Source organism: Vidua chalybeata, chromosome 12, assembly GCF_026979565.1.
Source record: "Vidua chalybeata isolate OUT-0048 chromosome 12, bVidCha1 merged haplotype, whole genome shotgun sequence".
Taxonomy (NCBI): Eukaryota; Metazoa; Chordata; class Aves; order Passeriformes; family Viduidae; genus Vidua; species Vidua chalybeata.
In genome coordinates this window covers 4,693,906-4,705,409 of record NC_071541.1, presented here as the reverse complement: position 1 = coordinate 4,705,409, position 11,504 = coordinate 4,693,906, and the positions used below count along the sequence as shown (strand labels likewise).

The window sequence follows — 11,504 nt, the reverse complement described above, 5'->3', positions numbered from 1 at the left end:
TTTTGGGGTATGCCACCCTCTGGTTTCCCCTCTTGGGCTCTGTCCAGCCATTAGACATGAAGTCTCCCATTCTGGAAGTTGGCATCAGGAGCAAGGACCGCCATTGTACATCTTTATTGGTGCTTCTCTAGGAAACGGTATGTGGAACAAGTGTTCCTCTTTTCTGACTCCTAAATGCCTGGATCAGAGTTTTTATTCATTCATTTTATAAATACCCACATGCTACTTTGTAAAAAGGATACAAAGGATACAAAGGTGGTACAAAGGATAGAATGGTCCAAGCCTCTGTGGCCTGGTATGTAGCAGTGAGAGTTTAGCTTAGCTTTGGAAGATTTAAGACCAAAATTCTGTGGGATCAAAATTGAAGCATTAAATCTCAGCATTGCCCATGCTGGGGTGGGTGACCCAAACCAGTACCTCCTGGAAGGCAGTGGGTTGTGCTGTGGGGTTTGGGTCCAGACCCAGCCAGCAGGTTGGGACTGGGACTGATGTGGTGATGAAGGACTAATGATTTATCTCCTTTAGGTGACTACAGCTCACAAGTGACAAGTGTAAGTAAGATAAGCAAATCTCTTCTTTTCCTCACCAACGTCCTGGAAGGAGCAGAGAAATCAGGTGTTCCGGGCTGCTCGCTGCATTGCTGAGGTTTGTTGTCTTCTGGTCACTAGGCTTTGTAAGACACTTGGAAAAAGGTTATTAGTGGTTCTACTTCTTGCTTTCTGATTTTTTTGAAAACATGAGTTTTCCAGAAGGGGGATAAGGAAAGGATATACACATGATTGTTTTCCCCCATTAAATGTTTGTGCACCAGGACTACTCTGATTAATAAACAAGTGGCTTCAGTGATTTTAGAAATGCTTAATATTCCAGTATCTTGCCCAGGATCCTTGTTTGGGATTCCACAGGCACTTCTGCACTGAGATCACTGAGGGTTTTGGGAGATATTTTAGTGCTTATACAAAGAAAACTCGGACTTTGGTGTTACTCTATAAATAGCTAATATGAGCTAGCAATTCTGTATTTTCCTCTGTGCTTAATACATGTGTTCTGCACCCTCAGGGAGCTGAATTTATATGCTTTTCTTGTCATATGTGTAATGTGCAACATGTATTTTCTTTTTATTAATCAGACCTGCCATCAGAAAAGAGATAGAGGGAGTTTGAAAGCACAACCAGGATAGATACTGTCATTTTGTAATCTTTTGTGCACAGGTGGAGATGCCTGTTTGCACTAGAATAGGTGGCAATATTCTGTTTCTTGCAGAAGTCTTACAAATGAAAATCTTGCAAAGGAATTACCGGCTATCTATGGGGTAGTTCTCCTCTGTAAGTGTGCAGTCAATTCCCATTTAGGCTAATTACACTTAAGAAGCCCTTTCCTATAACTAATGAACAATAGGCATAACCTGTTATTACATAACCATGGGCCAGCACATTAATACACTGTCGAATTGCAATACCCTGTGAAAATGCTTCCTCCACAAAATTCACTGGAGATTTTCAGTGACATTTGCTGTAATTACCAGTAGCATGGTTTCTAATTCATTACATTTTTTTTTCTACCTATACTGGGCATATAAGAGTGTTTTAAGAGATTGAATAAATAAATTTTTAATTATAAAATGATGCTATATCATAAATTATTTATAATAACCAACAATGTGTAATACATGTTTAGGTATGAATCCATTAGGAAGATGAACTAATATATATATATATATATATATCAGTCCTAAAATAATGTCCTAATTTGTTCTGTGTTTATGAATGGCGAAATCAGTGTTTAAAGCAAGTAAAGGTTTATAAAAGCTTGGATTGACAGTGGATAAAGCAGCGAGCACACTTGGCACTTAGGAATTCTGTTGCCATCTATGGCAGAGAAGACTCCTTTTTGTCCTTTATTGGTTTCAGCAGTTTGTGATATCATGCCACCAGAATGGTACAGATATAGAGACCTCCAAGGAGGGAGCAACAAGATGCACATAGTCCTCATTGACAAAACCTCTGGTTATGATTAATTTAAAAAAAAAAAAAATCTCCTTTGTAATGTGTCAGGTAGTTTTGAGGGATTTTGTCAATTATTTTCCTATTAGCGGTAGCAGACTTCTGAAATCTCCATGGCGAGTTCCAGGCACTCCCCAGTCTCGTGGCAGGACTCAAAGAGGCTGCAATCAATGTCACAGTCACAGTTGCAGTCGTTGTTGCCGTGGTCTTCGTCGGAGGTCTGGTAATATCTATTGGATGGACAACAGGTATCTGTCAGCCAATGTTCACAGGTATCAGGCAGCATTATAAGAAAGTCCCAAAATTGGCAGAACAAGCAGGCCAGGATAAGTGTTGCGCATTCATCTAAGAGAAAGGAAAAGCAGGGAGACGTAAGAACAAGTGTGAGCTGGGATTACCCAGGTTTAGGCCAGTGTGGCTACACAGAAGTGAGGGGGTGGGCTAAAAATACATTGATGATAACTACTTCCATAGAGACAAGTGAAAAGTTTATTTTCTGTTTTAATTGCTCTGGAGAAACAACAGCTGTATGAAAAGAATTTGAATGGAAATATTCTGTAGTAGTGAAATGCAGAAGAACAAGCCCTTTAAACCGAATTTTATCTTCTCATGCCTGGACAGCTGATCCCACCTGGTTAGAAGGATAGTCCAGACCATATGGCATCAATATAAATTAGGCAGAAAACAAGCAGGGCTTTCTGCTCAGAAAACTGACTGGGCATCAATTGGTGAGTGCTGAGCAATTGCAATGTGTATACCTTGTTTTGTATATCCTAATTTTTATTATTATTATTATTATTATTATTTTCTTCCTCCCATGTAAAACCACTACATTGTTCTATTACACTGTATTTATTTCATCCCATGAGTTTTCTTCCTTTTACCTTTCTGGTACCCCCGTTCTGCAGTGGGGCAGTGAGTGAGGGGTTCTGTGGGGTTTAGTAAAACACAGCACCAGCACAGGGGACACTGGAGTTTATTTTCATTTTCACAAGAGTTTGCACTAAAAATGTTTAAAGACTACCAAGGACAGGGAGGGAGAGCAGGTCTGGAGAAGAGCTTTCAGGGAGGGCAGTGTGCCTCAGCTCAGGGTCCTGCCAACTTCCCACCAAGCAAGGTTCTTACCTTTCCATTCACAAATGTCAGTTTTTCAAAGGAGACAAAAGTTTGGAAAATAGGTTATGTAGGATGTGTATCTGGAGCCAGTGAATATTCCTGAAAACTTCCTCACCATGACTAAAACTCTGCTATGTTTGTGTCCTCCCAAAATCAACTAATTAACTCCTCTCACCCCTCTGTCTCCAGCATCTGGGGAGACTGCTTGAGTGCAGCAGGTGTGAGATTCCAACTGTGTGAATCCAGTTGGAGCACAGACCCAGACCTTTCCTTTCCTTTCTTTTTTTTTTTTTCCTCTTCTTGTTTTTGGAAAGGAAAAATGCCTTCAACAATATGAGTGTCTTTTCATTGGTTCTTTCAGGAAAGCATATGGTTATAACCACATTTCTTGCCCTAGGATGACTAACTGTGAACTCATTCAACTGCATTGGTTCTGTTGTGGCATTTTCTAGCTCACGTAACATGAAGTTAACTGCCAGGAAGTTTCCAGAATTATGCTTTTTTTTTTTTTTTAGAAAGCTTTCGTGATGAAAAAACAAAATTAAAAAAAAAAGCTTTCCAGCTTCTTTATTAAAAAGGCAGTTAAAGCAGGTAGCAAGAACAAATAGCATATGACTGAACTTCTTTCTAAATGGCATATCATCACCAATGTTATCAATTTTAATACTTATTTAAATATGTCAAGATCTATTTAGGTTCAGACAAGCACAACTAACTTCTAAGTCAGTTCTGTCAAATAAGAATGACTAGATTTTGGTGATACTCAGTAAGTTCATGCTTATATTTTTTCCTAGCTAAATGAACTGAAATAATTATAAAATTGAAACAGTTAATAAGGTGACACCACTGTATTTAATTGTATGAAATTTACACTGTAGAAAATGTAATCATTTTATCCAGTAATTCTTGGTGTAATTAAGACTATTCTTTTTAGATCTCTGATGTTTATGAAATTTCTTTCCTATACATAGATGTGAGAGACAGAATTCAAAGTTATGTCTTAATTAAGGATTTGGCAATTTTTTTTTCTCCCTCTCCAAAGATCCATTTTTAATAACATTTTTTTTCCCTGAACGTGTTAACCATAATGGTGCTTATGTAATCTGGAGAGAATAGATATGATTCTTAGGGCTTCATCCAGGAAAGCAAGCACACAAAAAGCACAAGATTTTAATAATAAAGTAATGTTTCAGCACAGACTCTGTGATGTGCAGTAAAGATGCTTTTAAATTCCCATCAGAGCACACACCATGAACTGTGATAATGGATGTAACACATTTCAAAAAATCTGCATGTGTGAGGCTTTTTGGTCCTGTTTTAAGTGGGGTAATGTATATAAATAATAGATATTAGCAATTAGACATCCATTCCTATGCATTCATTTATATATTTGAAAATAAATTAGCCACAAACTGCATAAAAGAAGATGCAATCTCTTGTTTTCCCCTCTGTTTTCCCTGCTGTTTGCCAAACGGCATTACTGCGTTTATCTCAGTGAGAACAATGACCTCAGCTCTCGTTCTCTCCATTACTAGATTAATTAGCACAAAAGAAGAATTTATAATAATTTTTCTAGCATGCCTCATCTCTAAGTTTTCCTGCTCTTGGTTGGTGGCATCTGCTCACACAGATGATGCTCTGAACAACCGTGGTCCAAAGCTTGCTGAAGCCTTTCTGGTCATCCTTGGTGAGACCTATGAGTGTTGTATTTGCTCTTGTCTGAGCCCTGGGAACAAAATAATCACCAATTTCCTCATCTACTGCTCTGCATTCAGAGGTTCTCCAAGCACCAGCAAACAGGATTTGGTCTCGTGTATGTGGAATAAGCAGTAAGTTGTCAGAGTGGAGTGAGCTGAGTATGCAATGACAACCACAAATCTGTCTTCCTTTGGTTTTCTTGGCTTCTATCCAGCCCTTAACATTATTAATTAAGCACAGATTGGTTTTTTTTTTTTTTTTTGTTTTTTTTTTTTTTTTGTTTTTTTTGTTTTTTTTTTTGTTGTTAATTTCCTTCACGTTTAGCTTTTTTTAAGGAGAATGAAATCTGTTATTTGCATCACATGGCACACACCTGTGTGCCAGTAGTGGTTGAGATCTCAAACTCAAAAATACGCAGTGTCTGGACAAGAGGACAAGACCCCTAAATAAAATAAATACTTCAGATCCTTCTCTGAAATTAAGCATATTCCAATAGGTGTATCACAGACATCCCTTTTGTAAGGATCTGTGACACCATTGAGATGTTAATGATTCTTGGAGAACAGGGCACTTTATTGTGTTGATCTGTATTTAGAAATGCTTAATTTAGGAATTGTTAAATGATATGCACGACAGATCCCAGCTCCATTGGATATAACACACTAATCCATTATTGCAAAAGGCACTCAAAAGAAACTTCTGAAATACTTCACAGAGCCTTTTTTTAACATGCACTGGAATAACCAGGAATAGATTTATCTGATACTGACACTGGTGCCTCTGTGCAAGCTCTGATTACTAAAGTACAAATGCTCTGTGGCACAATAAGCTCTAAGCTCCTCTTCTATGACTTTAGTATCACTGACAATTTAAGATCATCTTCTAGAAATTCTCATCTATCACACAAATGTCTGCAGGGCAACTTAACATTGCTTTTGGCGATGTTCTTGAACCTCCTGTTCAACATTTAATTTCGAGTTGGTTATACATAGTTCTTTTGCAGTGGGCATTATTTAGAAATCAGCTCAAATGTGATCTGTTTTATAAAACATACCGTCACTGTCTCTCTGATGTACTGATGCATCGTCTTCAATGTAAGCGAATTCTCTGCATTTCTCCAGGGAAGCAATGGATGATCTGCTTGCATCTGACAATTTCTTCTCATTTTTGGTACCCTTTGATGAAGCGTCTGTGATGCTGAATTCTGCGACAGAACTCATAACAATACCTTTCATAGGCTTTTCATCTGTGTGTTTTTCATTTGTAAGCTGGTTATCTGGTGGGATTAGGAAAAAAAAGGACTGTGATACCAAGGCAGAGATCTAAGAGAATAACATATGCAGAATTTTCAAACCTACAGTTGTTTACTTCCAAGGCCTAACCCTTCTCACCTAATGATTTCAGTCTCTTTACAGAGGGTTATTCATAGTAAAGGTATTTGTGAACCTGCCTTCTAAGGTTTTCTCTTAAACCCAGAGGACTTAGAGGCTAAGTAATAATTCACTTCCAGTGTGTGGGATCAGGTTTGGAAAGAAAACAGAACTATTGCCTCAGGTTGACATCTATTTAGAGTTTGATATCCTAACTTCAATTTGTGACATAAAAGAAGGCAAAACAATTATCTTGTTATTTTTCAGCTGCAACTTCGTTTCCCTAAATTAACAGCCAACAATGTGCATGTAGGTGGTACCTGGATGCAGATGTGCCAGCTCACCGTGGCTCATAATCTTGTGGAAAGACAGCCAGGTGGTCTCTGTTTAGCATCCAGATTCCTTATTTCATAACTTATCCCCACTTGCGTTGTTGGTCTGGAAGTTAACCAGGAGATGGGATACTTCACATGCTGTCAGCGTGCCAGAGAGGCAGCTCAAAAACCAGAGGGAGAGCTTAATTTTAAGCCCCAACTAGGGGAAAGGTTAAGAAGAGTTCTGAGTTCAATTTATTCTCGAAGAACTTCTCAGGCACAGATAAACATGGGTTGATATATAGTTTCACCCACTCTCTGAAGTGATCAAGTGGCCAAGAAACACAGTCATTCTCTCCGTGGCAGGGATGATAAAACCTCATCAGTTCTTATCTACAGCTGATTAACTCCTGCACCTCACATCAAGCACAGCCTCACTTTTTATCTCACTTAAATCTTGTGATATGCTTGCTCTTGAGCTATATACAGAAAATCAATCTTTACAAACACCTCAGTTTTGCAAATGCTACTTTCTGAGAGGAACAGTAAGTGCTCTGAAGTGGTTTGTCTGCACTTGCCTGCAAGGAGTCTGAAGAGAGGCCCTGCATATCTCTTGGTTTTTAGGTACCTTTGGCTTCTGACACAGGTTAAAGAAAAGCCAAGGAAAGGCTGACAGAGAGTGAAACCTTGATGAGGCTGCAGCTGGTCCCTCTGTATCCTTGCAGCGAGAGGAGGAAATGTGGATGGGATGGATGGATTGCAGGGTAAGTGAAAAACCAGCACAACCATAAGGCTTGAGGAGGGGGGAAGCAAGGTTTTGAGAGATAAGTAGCATCTACTTCGAGTCCAGTGAAGGCCACTGAGGTGGTGAGGGGTCTGGAAGACCTTCAGTGTGAGCAGAGGCTGGGGGAGCTGGCTTTGGTTGGCCTGGAGGAGAAGGCAAAGAACAGTGCTGGATGCTTGGTTCCTCTCCAGAGCCAGGATAATGGAGAAGCCAGACCCCAATTCCTCCCAGCACTGCACAGATGGAAAACAAGGAGAGGGCATGGTCAGAGGCTGCAGCAAAGGCAGCTGGAAATGCCCAGGGAATGAATTCCTCATCATGGGAATGTGTAAAGCACCAGAACAGACCACAGCAAGGCTATGGCTGTGTGAAGAGCTCAGCTGGGCATGGACCCCAGCAACCTGCTCTTACTGCAGGTTTCTGGCAGAGGCCAAATGAGGTGATTCTAGAGTCCCTTCCAAGCTAATTTTTCTATGATTTATATGACTCCAGTTACTTACAGAATGAGTGAGCAATTAATTTAAATTTCTAGCCATGTTTCTAGCCATTTTAGATATTTTTTACCTAGTGAAATACGTAGAAGCAGAAAAGGTGGGTAGAGGTTAGTAGAGTGAGATCTTGGGATAAGATAAGAGCAAAAACTAGGCTATCATTTTAATTTTAAATCACTGCTTTAAAATTGTGTGTTGGCAGAGGTATTGTCTTGATTTTGAAGTCATATTGACAACAAAGTCTACTGTGATGGAAATGTGAATTTCCCTGTCCTGGAGAGTTGGCCTTGGGCAGGGAGCGAATGATGGGGTGGAGGCAGTAAGAGAGCAGTGGCACAGAGAGGAGGCTCAGAAACCTCTAACTGTCAGGTTTTGTGAGCATTATGATGAAGGAAAGCCACAGGTGAGATGGGAAGGGCAGGATAGGCAGTGGCTCCACTGGTTGTGACCCAGCAGTGCAAAGCACAGCAGTTCTCCCCTGAGCTTGTACCCTTGGTCATAGGAAATCAGCATCTGAGGCTATGCGTGTCTGGGTTTGCCCATCTGTGATGAGCTGTTGCTGGTTTTCTCCTCAGAGTAAACAAATGCAACCTTTTTTCCCCCCTCTCTGACTCCTTGGCCAGCCTCTTCAGTCCAGAATGTGAAAACTCATGTATTTTGGATGCCCTTACATGTACAGTCATGACTGTTTTCCAGTGTTTGTAAATCAGTGACATTCCACAGGTTTGCCTGCACTTTCATTCAATAACAAACCACCTAGAGGAAAAGTTCTGCTGATTAAAGCAGCAGAGCTCAGGAGGAAGTGATGTCTTGCTTATGCATTGGATTTATTGGATAACAATTATTTTGTGAGTCCAAAAGACACAGGCCCTACCTGTTAGCCAGGTGCCAATATCACAAATGGGTCCTGCTTGTTCACAGTGAGAGCTACACTCAGGCTGAGCCTTTGGATACACATGGATCAGATCAAAAGGCTTAGGCAAGAATAACTATTATTTTCCACTTTCAAGATCTACCCAAAAATCTAAACTAGTTATGTTTTAATTCATGATATATTTGTTGAGTTCCCCCAGTTCTGCAACAATACAATGGCCCACGGAATGCATTTAAGCATTCAAGAAGTGAGACTGAAAAAAAAGTCTGACAGAAGTAATCAGTAAATGCCAGACTGACATTTACTGTATCCACCGACTTCTACTATTCATATTTGGAGTCAATTTTTATTCTTGAAGTGCTGTTGAAGAGAAATCAAAACCAGAAATAGAAAGGCATAGACATAACCTGAATTTTTCAATACAGCACCATCAAACAAAAGGGTAACAAAAGCTGTCACTCAGGGACTCTTCTGTTTGTTAAAGCATACTACATCTTGGAAAATACAGTACATTTTAGTGTCAGACTCTTAGTTTGAAACGCTCCCTTTCAGTAATGTTATACTTGTCTTGTACAGCTTGATCAAGTCTTCACGCAATCACTGTAACAAGCAACTTGCTATGACAAGCGAGATCCTTGCTTCCAGAAAACACTGCAGGAGAGGCTAAAGCAGTGTACAATTATAGGTCTCCATTTCATTTTTATGCAATTACCTTCAGTTCAGCTGTGGGTCCATCTACATTATGTCTTTTATCAATTTAATGTTTGCACAAAGTGTCTGAAGAAATAAAGATTGTGCTAGACCAGCAGGAAAAAAAAGGTGGTTAGCACTTTTTTTTTTTTTTTTTTTTTCCTATTATAGTTTGTTGCTGGATGGAACAGTAGTAGGTTGAGAGTTTGGAGCAAATAGATGTAGCCAAATAGGCTTTAGAAATATATTACATACCACTCATAATATTTATGATTACTGTTAAACAAGAATATAAAAAACCCCAAATTACAATTAGAGATGGGAAGAGGGTCAAGCTTTGCAACTGTCTTTTAAGAGCCTGTTTTCAGCTTCAAATGTCCACATATGTCTGTGTTTTTAACGTATAGAAATCAGTCACTGAAGTGAACTTAAAGGGAAAAATAAGTGTATCATGATGAAGAAATTTCAGATTATTCAGTGTTAGACTGTTAGGCAGAGGCTGCTAAAGGTACACCCCCACAATGTGCCATTTTTAAGTAATATGAAGTAGCAACTTTCTTCCTCACATGGGGAAGCTGAGACTCGCCTTGGCTGTTGCAGTAGAAGACTGGGATTGTTCAACCATGTTTGTATCAAAGATAGTCTCAATACTCACATGGAATTTCTTTTTTTCTTTTTCTTTTCAGAGCTGGGCGATTCAGATGGCTGACTACAAGTGTCTAAATTCATGAAAGCACAAAGTAAATCACTTACTTTTCACTGATGCCAGCTCCAGATCCCTCTGGTTAATAGGGAGGAGCAGTGATACCAAGACTGGCATTTGCAGTATGTCCCCTGACCTCTATTTCTCTTCACTGGCTTTAGGCACAAACCAGCACCTTGCAGTCCTGGAGAAGAGGAGTCTGCAGTTTCCCTGCATGCTTCTGAAATTAGATTTCGTATAGAGGTATACAAGAGCTCTAAGTCTATTTTTGATAAGGGACAGAGGGTTTAAGAGGTGCTCTGTTCTGCTGAACAGGGACTGCAGCAATGCAGGCAATCCAAAGCAGCTCTTGGAGCAGCTGTTTAGGAGGAGACTCCACTGAAGGAGAAAGAGAATTGATCTCTGACCCTCCTAGGGCTCATCCACATCTTACAAGCAAAGGACAAGGGAGCCTGTGACTCTGCTCAATGCTGGCATTTGTTCCAAATCCATCCTGGCAGTGTCCCTTTGCCTCACACCTCTGTAGGGAGGAGTCCCAAGGGATAATGCTAAACTGTGTGGAAAACTGTAGCAGTTTAGGGCCTACAACTTTTTAATTTTCCCCTGAGGCTTGTTGGTGTATGAGTGCAGCATTCATTATCCCGTGCCCTGCTGTTGCTACCTGTCTGTTTAATGTATCACATGCTCATCACTGAAGGAGCTGTGTGCCATGTCTGGTCAGTGTCGAGATGACACAGGCAGAGCTACATCAGACCTGATGGATGAAAACTTGTGCGTATGAAGCCTTGATCTGAACTCACTTGGTTCTCATAGAACGATGAAACCCAAACCTCAGGGTTTGACAGCAGTTCTTCAAAAAGGCAAAAGCCAAAGGAAAAAAAACACCTTTTCTTGATCATTTAAGGGATATATTAGTCTACCAGGGAGAGAGTATCTCTGCATGTGTGAGGCCAGCAGCTTACCTGGATGGTCCTCACTGCTCGGCGTCACCCCAGGGAGGGCCAGTAGAGGCAGGGAACTGGTGCGACGGTCTTGGTGGGGAGAAGAAAACAAATTGAAGAGAGATAAGTGTCAAAGAAATGTGGTTTGGCACAGCTATTACCCTCAGCCACTTAGTGACAGTCATTGACTTCAGGAGTTGTTGGTCTGAGGTCAAACAGAAGCAAATGTGCTTCCTTGCAGAGGGAGGTTACACAGCATGGTGCGCTGTTTGTGTTACCCTCTGTGTCTTTTCAGGAAAGGAAGCAAAAAACAAAACAAACTGCCCAGACAGAAAGTTTCACCCAAAAAGACGGGAAGAGGATCACCCGCAAACACAGCAATTCAGGTAGGTACAGAAAATTTGAGAGCTGTGAGGTCTGAGATGAAATGTGGGGCATCATCCATGCCCAAACAACCCAGAAACCTTAGATGAGGATCCCAAATCATGAGCAAAGTAGGAGAGAGGAAATTTAAGCCCAA

The 11,504-nt window shown here is 40.4% G+C and overlaps 1 protein-coding gene across 1 annotated transcript; it reads right to left on the bottom strand.

The window, feature by feature from the left end:
- Positions 1-1,914: 1,914 nt before the first annotated feature.
- On the bottom strand, positions 1,915-11,169 carry MDFIC2 (MyoD family inhibitor domain containing 2). Its single transcript, XM_053954003.1, is given in 4 exon segments — positions 1,915-2,348; positions 5,872-6,093; positions 11,006-11,082; positions 11,084-11,169. Coding segments are annotated over 4 exon segments (645 nt in total). The 3' UTR covers positions 1,915-2,088.
- Positions 11,170-11,504: the final 335 nt, after the last annotated feature.